Source organism: Ixodes scapularis, unplaced genomic scaffold (assembly GCF_016920785.2).
Source record: "Ixodes scapularis isolate PalLabHiFi unplaced genomic scaffold, ASM1692078v2 PGA_scaffold3__209_contigs__length_174095766, whole genome shotgun sequence".
Taxonomy (NCBI): Eukaryota; Metazoa; Arthropoda; class Arachnida; order Ixodida; family Ixodidae; genus Ixodes; species Ixodes scapularis.
The window spans coordinates 7,858,015-7,873,696 of record NW_024609868.1 but is presented as its reverse complement, the minus strand read 5'-3'; the positions used below and the strand labels follow the sequence as shown (position 1 = coordinate 7,873,696).

The 15,682-nt window shown below is 44.7% G+C and overlaps 1 protein-coding gene across 4 annotated transcripts in view; it reads left to right on the top strand.

The window, feature by feature from the left end:
- LOC8039276 (discoidin domain-containing receptor 2) overlaps positions 1-6,418 on the top strand; it is a 171,678-nt gene extending 165,260 nt beyond the window's left edge. For all 4 annotated transcript variants that reach the window (XM_040500141.2, XM_029982562.4, XM_040208278.3 and 1 more), the window contains exons 14-15: positions 914-1,148; positions 3,521-6,418. In XM_040500141.2, the coding sequence (XP_040356075.1) occupies positions 914-1,148; positions 3,521-3,820 (535 nt within the window). In that variant the 3' untranslated portion in view covers positions 3,821-6,418. The remainder of the gene's footprint in view (positions 1-913; positions 1,149-3,520) is intronic.
- The last annotated feature ends 9,264 nt before the right edge of the window (positions 6,419-15,682 follow it).

Here is a 15,682-nt window from a genome sequence, read left to right as displayed (position 1 = left end):
AACTTTCTAAAAATCACGATGTTATTTTTTTTTTACATTTTCTACAATTCTAGTTCCACAACTCGCCTTAGTCAGCCAGGGACTATAATAGATTCCGGAGATCGCAGTGTCAATATAGAAAGGGCCGTACTTTTACTACTACTTGGAGCACTGGAAAGGCCAGTCACTGCGTTCTACAGAAAGCGCCAAAAATGTGCCCTAGGTATGGGTGCGCGAATAGTGGCTGCATCATTCGATATTCTTGACACTGCAAGCGAAAGCCACAATGACCGGTTTTTTAACAACAAACAAGCTAGGAATTACTCAGTGTTTTTCAATTTAAACCAGTCTTCCCACATCTTTAGTTTTTGGTTGAAAATATAGTATGCGATGTTACACTCAGCATAACCTGGACATGTAAGATGCCATGCTGAGTGTCACATCCCCCACTTTATTTTTAGGTCTCAAGTGTTTACGCGTTGTCGTTCATTAACCTCTTTTCGTAGATTTCAGTGATTGGCTTTCCATGTTCTCTGAGGGAACACCTGGTGCAAAGGCAGTTTTCAAGTGTAATATTGCACAACGGCGAAAGCGTTGTTATTAGTCCGAATTCAAAGGCTGCTTTTTCATTTGTTTGTATTGGCCTAGCAGGATTTTGTTTTCACGACTTATTGCACCAACAAGAACATCAAAGAAACGTAGAGGTTGACGTTCATATAGAACCTTCAAAAGACGAATGGTACCAAGCAAGCTCGTTTCCTATCTGTGTCTCTCGATTATGCTCACATTTAAGCCATGGTCAACTATCCTTTTTTTAAACTCTTCTGGAACACTGCTGATTCGATGTAAACCTTCCGGTAGCCACCAGGGTATTCTTTTAACCCATGTTGCCTCCTTTCCCCCTGTTTGATATCTTGTCTCCCATTTGTTCCAGTTACGGGAGCCTAATCTTCATGGCCACCCAAATCGCGTCGGGCATGAAGTACCTGGAGTCGCTCAACTTCGTGCACCGGGACCTGGCAACCCGAAACTGTCTCGTGGGCAACGCATACACCATCAAGATCGCCGACTTTGGCATGAGCCGGCAGTTGTACGCTTGCGACTACTACCGCATTGAGGGGCGTGCTATGCTGCCAATACGCTGGATGGCTTGGGAGAGCATATTAATGGTATGTGGGAACTGCTGTTATCTTTTCCACACCGTTAAAAAGAAGTAGAAGGCATTATATTTTGCTTGCCAAAATGGTCATTGTCACCTTGGGTACACTCTTGAAAGAATCAGTGAGTTCAGTCTCCTACTCGAAAACATACAATCACAACAAAAAATGATCTCAGCGCAGACAAAAAATATGTTGTACGGTGGGACAATAGGCATGACGTTTCAATTGCTCATTGATACTATGCACATTAGAGTTTTCGGGCCTAATCACATTCTGAGCTTCGTCATTCTCCGTGATCCCTCTATTTTTCGCGGTAATTAACTGTAAACGTGTTCTGCAGGAAAGTGAGCCTTTTTGAGTGAATCCTGTGGGCATCGGTCAAGTAACATAATGTGTCTAAAAGTAATGACATTCTGTGGGCATACGTCTTGTATACAACAATGCATGCACTGTATCGATAGGGTCTTCTAACACAGCCGCTAGTGGGTGGGTGCATGCCACTTTTTAAAGGTTCTCATTCCACATTCTCTTCTCTTTGTTATCGTATGTAGTGCTGAATCCTCGACAGGACACCGAAACTATTTTTTTTCTACATTGTTTTAGAGAAGCTTACTTTGGAACCGATATTAGTACCCCGGTCGCGAGGAAGGTCATAATATAAGGGTGCTCTAATTATGTTTTTAAACCACAGGCAATGCGCAATTTCCCAGAACCCATGAAATTTATTTTTGACTTGAAAGCCCATTCGTCACGCTTAATAATCCTGCGAACATGCTGACCAGAACACGAAAATGTGATGTTGTTCAGATTTTTTTTTTTTTGTCTCTAAACAAATAATGCATCATGAAAGCTTAGATGATCGGAAGAATGACAATAAGCCAATGACGTTGAGGGGATTCTTTAAGTGAAGAGGCTTCTCTAGTCGGCACTTTGCTGAGTAAGCTTAAGATAAACAGTAATTAAAAGCTGTTTTAACTTTTAACCCCTTCCCCTTTCCTCATAAATTCACAAACGGCAATCACGCGCCTTTTTTTTTTTTTATTAAATTTGTTCCGAGTTTTTTAACACACTAAAGCACCTGTTTTTAACCTACCATCCTGTGACACCGCCTGGTGTACGAGAAGAAAAATATTGAATATGGGCTTGTCATTCTGTCTCTACTAGATGGCGCTCAGGCATGCTAGTTTCGATCTCTTATTATTCCATTGCTTCTTATTTAAAGAGTGCTACAGCTACCTATCCACAGTATTTCCTGTGTAACAGCTGTGGCTGTGAGCCCACGCACTGGTGAGCGAGCTCAGGAAATGTACCGGTCGTTATGATCTGCCCTTAGATCTTTGTAGCTTCGGCAGCTGCAAGCCATGGAGAGTATTGCAAATCCTAGGAAACAAAATTTGTATTTTAGAGCGACAAAATATTTTTTTGTCGGAAAGCGACTTTCGTCAGAATTAAATTTAAGATAAATTACAAGCGATTTTCATAAGTAAAGTGGTGTGGTAATAAAAGGTAACAAACCCCATATATTAACTTTCTTCATCTTGTGACTATATGTCATATGTCCATTCATCAGGTGACGGAGGACAGATGCACATTTATAAGCTACTAGCTAGTATGTGCAACAATTTTCACCATACAGTTACTGCTCCTAGCTCGAACTGATCCTAAGTAAACAGGTAGATACGTAAATGTTGGTCTTTCGCATGATGTTGCTGATTTGTTTTATTACAAGTAGGTGGAAACAATTTTTTTCTTAATGCTGCTGGGTGACATTGTAATTCAATATTTTCATTGTAATTTTTTTATTATAAATACAGTTTCTAGTTGTTTAATTTCCTTGCTATAGTTATGATACAGCTTGAAGTTTCTTTTGGGGTTCTATGTGCGAGAACAACGAAGGGCATCTGGCACGCCCCAGCGGAGGACTAAGGAATAATTTCGACCACGTGGGGACCTTTTGACGTGCAACCGAAATCTAGGTTACACGGAGCTTTCTTCGTTATAAGCTTCCATCCGACTGCGGCACCTTGGCCGGGATTCGAACTAGCCACTTGAGGGTACGCAGGCTGGAACTTTGCCTCAAAGTCACCGAAGCGGCTGACATGGGAGGAAATTAAATGTTTCTTTTAATGCATGTAATAAGACGTTAATTACTATTTTTGTTTCTAAGTCTTAAGATAATTTATTGTTCCATGCGATGCAGGTCTTAACTTCTAATTAAACTAAAAACGCATCATACCCCACTGTGTTCTGTGGGTCAAGCAGGCTTTCCTTTTGTACATAGATGAGTCAGTCGACTTTCGTTTTAAAGATAAACCAGCGTTATCTTTGAATGAAGGTATTCTTCAATGTCTCGTTCTCTTTTTTTTTTTATTTCCCAACAGGGCACGTTCACCACAAAAAGCGACGTGTGGGCCTTTGCCGTCACTCTCTGGGAGATCCTGACGTTCGCTCGGCAACAGCCATTCGCGTCCCTAAGTGACGAACAAGTCATCGAGAACGTGGGACACTTCTACCACAACGACGCGCTGCAATCCACTCTGCCACAGCCACCCAACTGTCCTCGAGAAATCTACGACCTGATGCGCGAGTGCTGGCAGCGCAACGACAGCGAGAGGCCCAACTTTAGAGAGATCCACCTGTTCCTCCAGCGGAAGAACCTGGGATACTCTCCAGAGTCTTGAGCCGAGATCTCATAAGATCGCCTTGTCGGGCGTTGCGAGCACACGGCGAGATGGTCGGCGAGGTGATCAACGAGACGCTGAAGGCGTGGCAAAGATATGGTGAGAGAACGTTTGATGTCGCCCGAATCCAAGCCCTAGAATCTGCGTTGTGCTCGTCTCCATTGGGGGTGCCTCTTGGTCCTCACCTCGACGAGGGAGTGGTTTCATCAGTGTGTGTGATCCCTCAAACGAACCTGAATGTCCGGCGCTGGAGTACTACGGGGTCATAAGCCGAGGCTTTACCCCGGAAAGCAGAGCATGCTCTCTGGCTTCGCAAGCCAATGCTTTGAAGACACGAGGCATGTGACCACCGTCAGCCGTGTAGAAGCAGCTCTTGGAATTCTCGATCAACTAACAGAAACTTGGTCTTTAAGCTTTCTTGGGGGCTTCTGGGCGAGATACCAAATGAGACAAGTCCGGGGCAAACCTGGACGCTTCGACTCACCCTTAGAATCCGATAATGCGACGCCTCGGGTGACACTACTCTGCTGGAGTACAACTGTGCACCTCGCGAAGAAAAAACTGTCCTTTCCCCATTTGTGTATTGAATCCAAAGAGATCTCGGCTCCCACCTGAGTCTGGTCTGAAAAACGGGGCTCGCCTCCACGCGTTCGATCCGGAGAGTGTTTCGGTCAGCGTGTCCATTGTGCCATTACGACTTTCCCGGCATCGGGAAGTGCGACTTCCTAAGTGTGAATGCAGTGAACTGCTTATCTCTCCCTTGTAAATACGACCAGCCAAAGTATAACGAGATAATGCACCGGGCGTGAAAACACACGGCCCTATAAATACACTGCACAGAATGTAGTTTTTATCTGGACTGTCAATGTTCTTGGACATGCTATGCCTTTGTGTTTTTGTATACAGAGTTGGAGTGTGTGTCGTTCCTTCTAGTTTCTTAATTTATTTATAATTCCTCATCTGAGTGTATTTCATACTGTTATCACAACCCATTGCACGGTGCATAGAACAAACATTAAGTCAACCCGAACAAGCGTCCAAGGCCGTCTCCGTCTTTGCCCCCTTGTCATAAGACTTCATAGAGAAACACCCCCACAGCTCTCACATTTCGAACTCGAAATGAAAACATATTTTTTCCTTCACTGTTAATGCTCCTCTTAAGTTCTTTCCTGCCCTTCATTGTTCACATGTGATAATACGCTCAACCACTGTACAAAAAGTCTCCCAATATTATGGCAATATTTCCACACTGGCAGTATCTTTTTTTTTATAACTTCAGGTATATTCGCCTAAAAACAGTAATCTTAACTTACTGCATTCTGCTAAATAGACAGTCTACCTCCACCCTGCGTGGTGCACAAAATCGAGTAGATGCTGCACGTCAAAGTCCCCCGTTGTAACAATAAATATAAATCGTTGGCCCATTCATTAAAAAATAAGCCCTTAATAAACCCACGAACTTTCCAGTGATGGTGTTCATGGACTCTTGCAGGCAAAATTGTAATAATGAAGTAAAGCAACCCTTAGTTCGCTGACTGCTGGTTCAAAAATGTTGTACTTTCTTTGACTTAAGTTCTCGTGCGTAGGTCTATGCACATTCACACCAATAAAGCCCCAATACAAACGACTTACTCATCCCGCATAATGGCTTCCACAGCAGTTTGGTGCAAACTTCACTTTTTCTTTAAATTAGTTTGTTTGCGAAACACAGAAGAGATATGTGTTTAGCTGCTAATATCTCGTGACTCACTCATTGGAGTGTTCAGGACTTAATGACGTCTGCTATGCAGGCTGTGTAATAAGTGTTATAAAGTGTCGGTTCTAAGCTATCGAGACGTGTTCAATGCAATATCACACTACCCACACATTTGGTTTTTTCGTTCATTTGAGTTCTTAGGCGAGTTGCAGTCTCATATTCAGAATGTAGTGCTTCTGGCAGTGGTGCTGTGCTCCGTGTAACTCGCCGCCTGTTTGTAAATAATACGCGCAGCACACCTGAGTATGAAAAATAAAAGGAGTGAATGCAAGAGAATGTCGGAGGACAAACAATTCAGGGACCATGGTAAAAAATTGGCTATCTGAGACACAAAAATATAAATACGCTAGAGGCCTTTCCGTCTATTCGAAAAAATCGTGCACTTCTTTGTTTAACCTTCATTTAAACTTTATCGCTTGCGATGCAGGAGAGTCGTATGAAAGCGTTCTGTGATAATATTTCCCCTTCTTCAAACGCTTTCTTGCTAGCTTAATTTTTAACAGAGATTTTGACAGTTTCTTGTTTGATTAAATAAAAGTATAAGCGGAAAATTGAACAGTTAAATCAGGTACGTAGAAAAAGTTAGTATGTACATGTGTAGATCTGATAGCAAGTGTCGGCAAGTCAAAATTACGCCGGTCAGGTTTTGAGTCGCTGATCAAGTTAAAATCGTTTGCTAAAGAAATCATGCATTACGTGAGAGATGGCACAGGAAAAATTAAGTTGTTCGTCACCGTTCACGAGTGATTTAGTCTCCCACACAAGTTCACAAGCTAAGAAAAACTACAGGGTGATACAAGGAGACGGCAGGCTCTTTAAATTGACCGGAAAATTAGGTTTCTTAACCTATCGCGCTACGACTTGGTGCAGCGTTGCCCACAGATGGTGCATTTTTTTTGTAACATTTGCAAAGAGCCAATTTACCTGAGGAAAAAGTAAAGAAAGAAAAAGGCTTAGCTCCTATGGAAACGCAGCGACGCCACCGGTCTTCGAACAGCACGGTGCCGTTTCGCACAGGACACAAGAGATGACGCAACGAACGCCGCCAACGAACGAGCATATGGCGCCAAGAGCCAGCGTCTTTAGCAAACATTCTTTTCGACTCAAAAGCACCGCGCGCTCCGCAGGCGGCGACAATCGCAGAAACAAAAACAGGCGCGGTAACAACAAGGAACTGCAGTTCCTTGTCTGCTAAAGACGCCGGCTCTCGGCGTCGTCTGCTCGTTCGTTGGTGGCAGTTGGCGTCGCGACCGCTTGCGCCATCTCTTGTCTCCCTTGCGAAACGGCGCCGTGTTGTTTGAAGACCGGTGGCGTCGCTGCGTTTCCATAGGAGCTAAGCATTTTTCTTTCTTTACTTTTTCCTCAGATAAATTCGCTCTCTGCAAATTTTACAAAAATAATGCACCATCTGTGGGCAACGCTGCGCAAAGTCGTAGCGCGATAGGTTAAGAAACCGAATTTTCCGGTCAATTTAAAGAGCCTGGCGTCTCCTTGTATCACCCTGTAGTAGTAGCGTACAATTACAGGAGTAGCGGCTACAACTACTGATGTTTCTTGAAAAAGTGTCAATAGGGCAGTGTCGTTTTGTCGATTTGGCAACATCAACCCTCCTCAAGTAGTTCCGTTTGTTACCAAGATAAACATCATATGGTGCGTGTGTGCGTGTACGTGCGTTTGTGTGAGTGTGTGCGCGCGAGTGGGTGTTGATGCAAGCATGTAAGTCAAGTGTAAACAGTTTGTCTGCCGACATCAGTGCACCACAGTTCCTTTTGTGCACAACTCTTTCAGTGAAGCTTCTAGAGGAGTACGGACAATCGACTGCCAATAAAGCACACACGCGAGAAAATACAAAGCACAGATATTTGCTTCTTGTCTGTTTTCCTTCTTTCTTGCTCTACACAAATTGACCTCTGTCTTAAGGCGCAGTTTCCCCAAAGTGTTACCATATGTACGGACCTGGTCGTGACTAAGCATCATTTGATTAACTGAGGAACACTTATGATCGACATTAAAATAATATGTATAAATATTCAACCGACGCTATTTTCTCGCGGGGACATCGATCTGTCGCTGTGTACCGTCTATAAGTTAATGTCTTTTATGTAAAAATATTTTGAGAATTAGATTATATCTTGGTTTCTAGTAAACTCCATTTTACTTAAACTCCGCCTTGCTGCGCTTTTTAAATTGATTTCTAGCGTTATTGTATTTACAAAGCGACCCTGTAAAGAAAACCACAGAGTAGCTTCTAATTACAATATAAACGTGTCAAACGTGAGGCACGTGCTCTTGCTTCTTCTAAATATTATTTTTACCGCAGCAAAAATGTGACTATTGTGTATATGGGGCAAGGTTTACTTTTTTCTCTACCTGCGTAAGCTGATAGGCTTTGTGAAGTGGACAGCAATCAACAAGTGTCCACAACGTGTGAAGAATTGCTCATCCCTCCTTTTTTACGTGGCACCAATGGCTCCTAAGAAATCGCACCATTGGTGGGGTAATACAAATTATTCACGTTCCAGATGAAGTGCTGAACCTTGATAATCTGAAGCAGCAGCTTCTCGAGAACTGAATTGAGTTTCATTAAAATATGACTCACAATCTGAGTGCTTGCTTACTTTAATGTTGATAATCAATCGCGAAAAGACAAAAAACGTATAAAATGTTATTCGTAGCATCCGTTACAACACTGTCACCAACGTTTCTGATGACACCCGATTTGATTTTGCTAGTTTCTTCGTGAATATTGTTGCTGACATCAGTCCCTCTAACGTTCCTTTTTGTCACTTGTCTTTGTATCGCTGCTGCCAGGGAGAGGGACAAACTTCTAATAGCAGGTTGTCCCTCAACGAGAGATGTCTTTCACCGAGGTTGGTCGGTGCCGGTCGTTGATATTTGTCCTTTTGGCTCGTGGAAGCATGATTCTTCCACATTCCGGTTCGCATGGCGCGTCGCACACCCATATCAATAAGTGATGTAGTTAGTTAAGCACAAACTGGGCAATATAGAACCAACGGGTTAAAGGGATGGTGAACCGTAATTTGGATTTTAAAAAAGCAATGCTGGAGATGTAGGCGGGACGCTGCAAACCCTCAACCCTACTAGTAAGGCGATATCTCAAATGGACGGCCGTATTTTTGGAAAAAGAAGTCGAGATTGAACCAGGCCGGCGAGGCGCGTGACCGTCAAGATACCTAGTTTCTTCCTCTCTTCGCTTTGCTCCCTCAAGGCCGCGAGGCGGAGAAGACGCGAGGCCGTTCCCTCTCCTTCTCGGAGAAATATGACGTCAACATTCCTGCCAACTGCGCCTCTTTTTTTGAAAAATACGGTCATCCGCGCGAGATATCGCTGTATGAGTGATGCTTTGGTGTTTGTAGCATCCCGTTGCACGCTTTTGCCGCGTGTTTTGGGGAATCCAGATTTCGGTTCAGCATCCCTTTAACACGAAAAGTTCAAGAGCCTACCAGATTATGCGCCGGAATAGTTCCCTCTTCGAAAGCAGAAAGACCATGTCCGAGTTTACCGAGACTTAAACCAGCTGAAGCAGAATGCCCTAAGATATCGGTACATGGGCTAAATAACGTAGCCATCACATTAAATTTCCCTTTAGTGGTGCAGCAGTCTTTCTGAAGTTAGAGGCATTATCCCGGTTCTACCATATGTAACTGTCAAAAGCCAGTCAGCTTCTAAACGCGTTCCTAACTCCGTAAAGTTAACGCTGCTTCGAACGATTTTTCTTCCAAATTGTCTCGTCGCCCAATATTTTCAAAAAATAAGGCTTGAACTTTAATGAGGTGCACGTAAGGTATCGTGTTCCTATTGGACAGTGTCTTGGGTTATGGTAACACACCATCCAAGCTGGACGAGTCTTTTCACAGAGAGTCTTACCATTCGCGAAGGTGGGACGCGTGTGGCAAAAAAGATATAAACAGCGCAAAAGCGAAGGACCGGATCAAGGAAGACACGGACAGAGGGCTGCCCGCTTCATTCCCTTGGGTTTAGCGCGCGCCCTCTGTAGGGCTTTTTAGGGACGGCACTTTGTTTTTTGTGCAGCGCTCTGTCCATGTTCCTTCTGAATCCGGTCCTTTGTTTTTTGCGTTGTTTTCATCTTTTTAGCTATGTAGTACCAACTTGCCCAAACTTCAAATTTAGCAACGCCTGAGGAACCTAAACGCAGTTTTTTTTGGGGTACCATCGTTAATTAGCTTTATTTCTTAATTCCTCGCGTATTAAAATTAAAACGTTCTCTGTTCCGGTAGCTTCTGCTAAAATATTGTTATGTTTAGTATGGATGAACAGTGCAGGATTGTGTATTGTCACGGGTGGTGACCAAAAACAATAAATAAACAAGAAGAAATAAACGTTTAATGTGGCGAACTTGTGCCAAAAATAAAAGGGTACAAAAGGTAATAACAGAGCGTCGCGGGCGTCGAAGTCGGCGTGACAGCAGAGTCGAACGCTGGGGCGAGACTGACTGCAGATCGCCACGCGGAGCCCCTTATGTACACCTGTGGGCTTCTGGAATGATCGGCGTAGAAGGTTCGGCGTGTAGAGTATTCCGACGTCGAACAAGCAACATGGTTCTCGAATTTACCAGAACATTACTTTACAGAGTCAACAAAAATGTGCCTCCGCGGCCAGGAATCGAACCCTGGGTTTCAGCATGGAAAGCAAGCGCGATAACCGTTAGGCCACGCGCGCGCTGCCTACTTGGCCAGCTGCGCGCGCGGCAGTATATAATAATGCTTTATAATAATCCTGCTTTATTTGCATCATGTCCCCAAACAATCAATAGCTTATAGTGTGGCGACACATAAAAGGTAGTACAAGAATTTAACACAATATCTGCCATTGGCAAAAGACATGTAAATCTGGAACTAAAAATATATTAATTCAGCTCTGTTTTAAATTTTAAATTATGTTAAAAGATGTCAACATGAGAGGACAGTACATTACTACAAATGTGCACCATACCAATGGCGACAATTTCAATTCAATGGAGATATAAATACACTAGTCTTAGTCCACGAACAAGACGAACTGGTATATAAAATTTTAACGATGATACTAGTTCACTACCTATACGACCGTGTACAACCTTATGTTAAAATAGAACGTCACGAGCTATTTTTCTATGAAGAAGTTCTGCTAAAGAAGAAGAGAAATAGAACGCTGACGAAATAGAGCTGAGCGTATTAAACGTGTTTGACCTGTCATTCACCATCGCGTATTATTTGTTGAAGGGGCTAAGACCCCTGCTACAGGCCCTCCGCATCGCCACGATACTTCAACCAGGCCACCAACTGCAGCTTTTCCCACATCGCCTTGGAACAATGATGGCCAGCCATTAACATCCGCCAGCGGGACCCACTCTTGTTCCCTGGCACCATGAACCAAAATGCCATCGACCGCCTCCCCGACTGCGACAGCGGGATAAGACTCCTAAACCCGCAAGCGTAAACCTTTAGCTCAGACCTGCCAACCCTACAATGCTGAAAATACTACAGGGATACCAAAAACACTGCAATTAGGTGAAAAAATACGAAAGCTGTTTTATTCTTCAAAAACTTGGTTTAGGTAAGAAAAATGTTTCAACTAGGGCACAAACACATCATACATTCCACGAAATGTCTTATTCTTTAGAAGTAGAAGGTTGGGCGAACACTGAGGAAGTTGCAGCTTTTGCTTTTCTTAGGAAGTTCCCGTCGAACACTTGTTCATGGCACTTTCCAGACTGGCTGCATCTCACAACTAACAACTGTTCAAGAGGCTTTTTCGACATGGAGGAGAGGAACTGCGTGTGTGCCTTCTTCACTTGGCTGAAAACTCTTTCGCCTGTGCTTGTTTAACGGAGACATTAAAGAGCGAAGTTCTTACTCTTCAACGTCTCTACAACAACCGCCGTGAACGGCACGTTGTGTTCAATCGAAAATGCCGTAAAAAGGCATTCTGCTCAGGTAGTGTCGTAATCCGTTGATTGACTAAAGTACCCTCAAAGCTCCTCGTTGGTTTCAACTAATTTTGCAGAGTCCTTGTGCTTTTTTGTATTCAGATGACACAGAATGGTCCCGGGCGACCGTCGTGCGAAATGTTGACATCGCAGCGGCACAGACTACAAGATGCGTACCTTTCGCCCTTGCGCGAAGTCTTCATAAATGGAAAGTCGGTTGAATAGCTGGGAATAAGATGGTTTCACGGGATCATGAGTAAACGTTCCAGTAACACAACGCACAACGTTCGCCACAACCAACGTCTCCACAACAAAGGAGATTTCCTAAACAGTTCTGGATTAAGATGGATGGATGGATTTTAGCGGCTATACCACCCCTTACAACACTGGAGCGGTAGCTTGCGCCCCCTGGCATGCAAATCGATGTATCAGTGTTGCCAACCCCAACTTGTAAACAGGCAAGATGCAGCTTAAACAAAAACTTTTTTTTTGTACATGGGGTGCTGAAAATTGTACAGATATTGTTGTTAATACGATAACTGTAAGAAAGCGCTGGAAAGCGGACATTTTACAATAAAGTCGTAAAACTTGGCAGGTATGCTTTAGCTCAAAGACACCGCAATGACTTGGTATAATAACAACGAAGATGCCTTCGCCTCTTGGGATCACTTTTAGCAAAAATGTCTTGAGGTGTTTGCAATTTGGTGTTTGGAAATTGGTGTTTGGAAAACAAACAACCACACTCTAAGAGATACCTGCTCATCTACTTACCCGAGAAACACTCAAAGAGCCAATCTCTGTGATCTACTAACTCAGCTCAGCGAATAGTGAGGCGGAAGATCTAGCTGTTTAGACATCAAAATTAAGCCTGCGCTGTGGGATTATGCAATGCCAGCATGACGGTTTGGAATGCGTAATGCCACTGCGATGGCTTCATTTTAGGTCTAAACACCATTCGCTGAGCTGATTAACTATATCCCAGAGATTGGCTCTTTGAGTGTTTTGCGGGTAAGTAGGCGCGCACGCCTTTCTCAAAGCGTATCCGAAGGTCGCCTCGCGTATACCGAGGGCAAGGTCCCGAAGAAAACCACATCACCTACAGTTAGGGTGTGCCGGAGCTCGCAAATTGGCCAATGCCACAGTGGCGAAGTACAAGTTCGGGCGTATATTAAAGGACATATCAGAAGACAGGTTTAAATGTCTAATGGTCTGGAACGCTACGACAGTCAGTAGTATAACATGCAATCCGTCGCTTTAACGGGGCCAAACGCGCCCGCATTTCAACGACAGCAGCGATTCCAACGTCCGCTGTTCTGAGGGCACCTTCATTGCTGTTTCCCATCACTGCGGCTCTCCTGGGCAAAAATAAAACGCCGAAACCCTCATCAGAGACCCCCCCCCCCCCCCCCCCCATCGTTTGCTAAGATCTACGTCTTTTGTTTCCTAAGAATTCTCCTGCTCTTAAATGGATAGTGAACCGGAATTTGGATTTCAGAAATCAATGCAGAAACTGCAGGCGAACCGCTACTATCCTACAACACTACACGTAAGGCGGTATCTCAAATGGACTACCTATTTTAGGAAAAAAAAAAAAAAAGGTCGAGATTGAACGAGGCCGACGAGGCGCGTGACGTCAAGATATCTTGCTTCCTCCTCTCTTCAATCCCCTCCCCCCCCCCCCCCCCCTCAAGGCGGGGAGGCGGAGAAGACGCGAGGCCGTTACCTCTCCTTCTCGACGCTTCTCGGAGAAACAAGACGTAAACATAGCTGTCGAATGCGCGTCCTTTTTTTTGAAAAATACGGTCATCCGTTCGATATGTCGTTGTATGAGTGATGTTCTGATATTCGTAGCATCCCGTTGCGCGCTTTTGCCGCCGTGCTATGTGGAATCCAGATTTCGGTTCAGCATCCTTTTAAAGGGATGGTGAACTGAAATTTGGGTTTCAGAAAACAATGCAAGAGCTGTAGGCGGGACACTACAATCCCTACAGCACTATTCGTAAGGCGATATCTCAAATGGACGGCCGTATTTTTGGAAAAAGTGTTCGAGATTGCACGAGGCCGACGAGGCGCGTGACGTGAACATATCTCGTTTCCTCTTCTCTTCGCTTCGTCCTCTGAAGGCGGCGGGGCGGAGAAGCTGCCGAGGCCGTTCTCTCTCCTTCTCGACTCTACAAGACGTCGGAATATCTCTTAAATTAGCTTTCTTTTTTTAGGAAATACGGCCATCCGTTCGAGATATCGTTGTATGAGCGATGTTTTGGTGTTCGTACGAGCATCCCGTCGCACGCTTTCGCCGTTGTGTTTCGTAGAACACATATTTTGGTTCAGCATCCTTTTTAAGGGATTAGAGCACGAAAACAACATAAACAAATAGATTATTCTTGAAATGGAATGCTCATAGGCTATTTGGTATGTACACCAAGTTACAAGATTTTTAAAGCTCTGGTAATTGCAATAATACATTTACGAATTTTTATTATTTTCATTAGCAACCAGGCAACACTGCCCAAGTTAGTCACACCATGGTGTCCATAAACTACGTGATCATGAACGCTCTTTCATTTTAGGCGCCCGCATGATCGCCCAAGCTCTCCTCGCCGCGGTACGATCAAAACCGCTCACTCAACTCGGTAACCCCAACGCTATACTCGCTCTCGCCCCCAGCCCGTTGACCTTCCACCTTGCATGCGCCTGCGAGATATTCCCGTAGGACGGTGACCACGGCGAGTTCGTCCGTAACTCACCGTTGCTGGAGCTGGTCGCCAGCGGGTCTCAGACAGCTTCCAACATCTCTTGATAGCTACCACGCTCATCGCTGCTGCGATCAATGTCGAACACTTTGACAAGGCGAGCGATGCAGTAGATGTTATTTTCACGGTCCGCACTCTCGAAACCCGGAAGGTAAACGAGGAAGCTGAAGCTTGAGACGCCAAGGGAGCCAAGTCTATGAGTGCGTGCAAGGCGACGCCGCGCGAGAGGCTGACTACGTCACCAGCCTCCTGCTCCGCCCGGATCAGCCCCGCCGAGAGTCCCGCATATAAACTGATTTATCCACGAAAATATCACGCCATTTTCAATACAAATTTATCAGGATGTTAGCAACATGCATTGGGTCCTAGCAGTATTGTTATCTCATAATTTATTTTTAGCGTGTTCTTTCTCTTCAACCTCTTCAACGATCCCACCGGCAATCCTTGTGCGACGTAAATACGAGAGGAGATTTCAGCAGCCACTCCGAATATCTCTTCGATTGCCATAACCTCTTTTTCACGGGTTAATACGATCTTGCAACCACCATCACCACCACGCATCTCTTACCAGCCTCCCCTTTCAAGCCCACCGTATCAGAGCTCTCAGAGACCAACTCCCGTTGCCGATCAGTAATCTCCAGTCATTCGACGTCGCCCCACCTGCTTCCACCGTGGCATTCACGATCAAAGTGAGAAACAAGCGAACCGGGAGTACCTCTACGCATCTCCGTTTGATTACAACCCCAGGACAACGTGCACTTCAAGACCCTATGAGGATAGGTACACCAATCAGAGTCTTCCTGTTCGCCCTCGCTCCCCTTCTCACAATCCGTTCCCAAGCAGGCCAAACCCATCGCCCTATCCACGCTCGTCCACATCGTTCAGGCCTTCGTACGAACCTTCCACGTCCTACCCTAACATGGAAAACTAGACGCCGCGGTTTTAGTAGGTCAAACCGCTTCGTCTTATTTCTGTGGGCCTCCGTCACCATCTCCCAAAATATTGTTTTCATCACAGTCCGTCAAAAATCTTCCTCCGCTTTAATCGACACAGGGGCCGCAGTCTGAGTTATGAAGGAGTCCGTTAGGCGCGAACTTCCTTTTGTTGGCACTATTCCCGGCGGAAGACTATTGCGAAGTAGAAACCGTGTTCTTTTCTCGCAATGCTGCTTGTGCACAACTCGAATTCAATTAAGCGAAGTTCATACCGTTTCGTTTATTGTTGTTAAAGAATGAAGTCGCGATTTTATATTAGTTCGGGTTTTCTTATCGCCACGCAGAGCCCTCATTGACTGTGGGACTGCTGTGCTTAACATTCCCACACATGCAAACTGTTCTTGTAAATCGCACAGATTGCCGCCCGTCACAAAATTATAGCCTGCTTACGACTATGTGATTCCAACA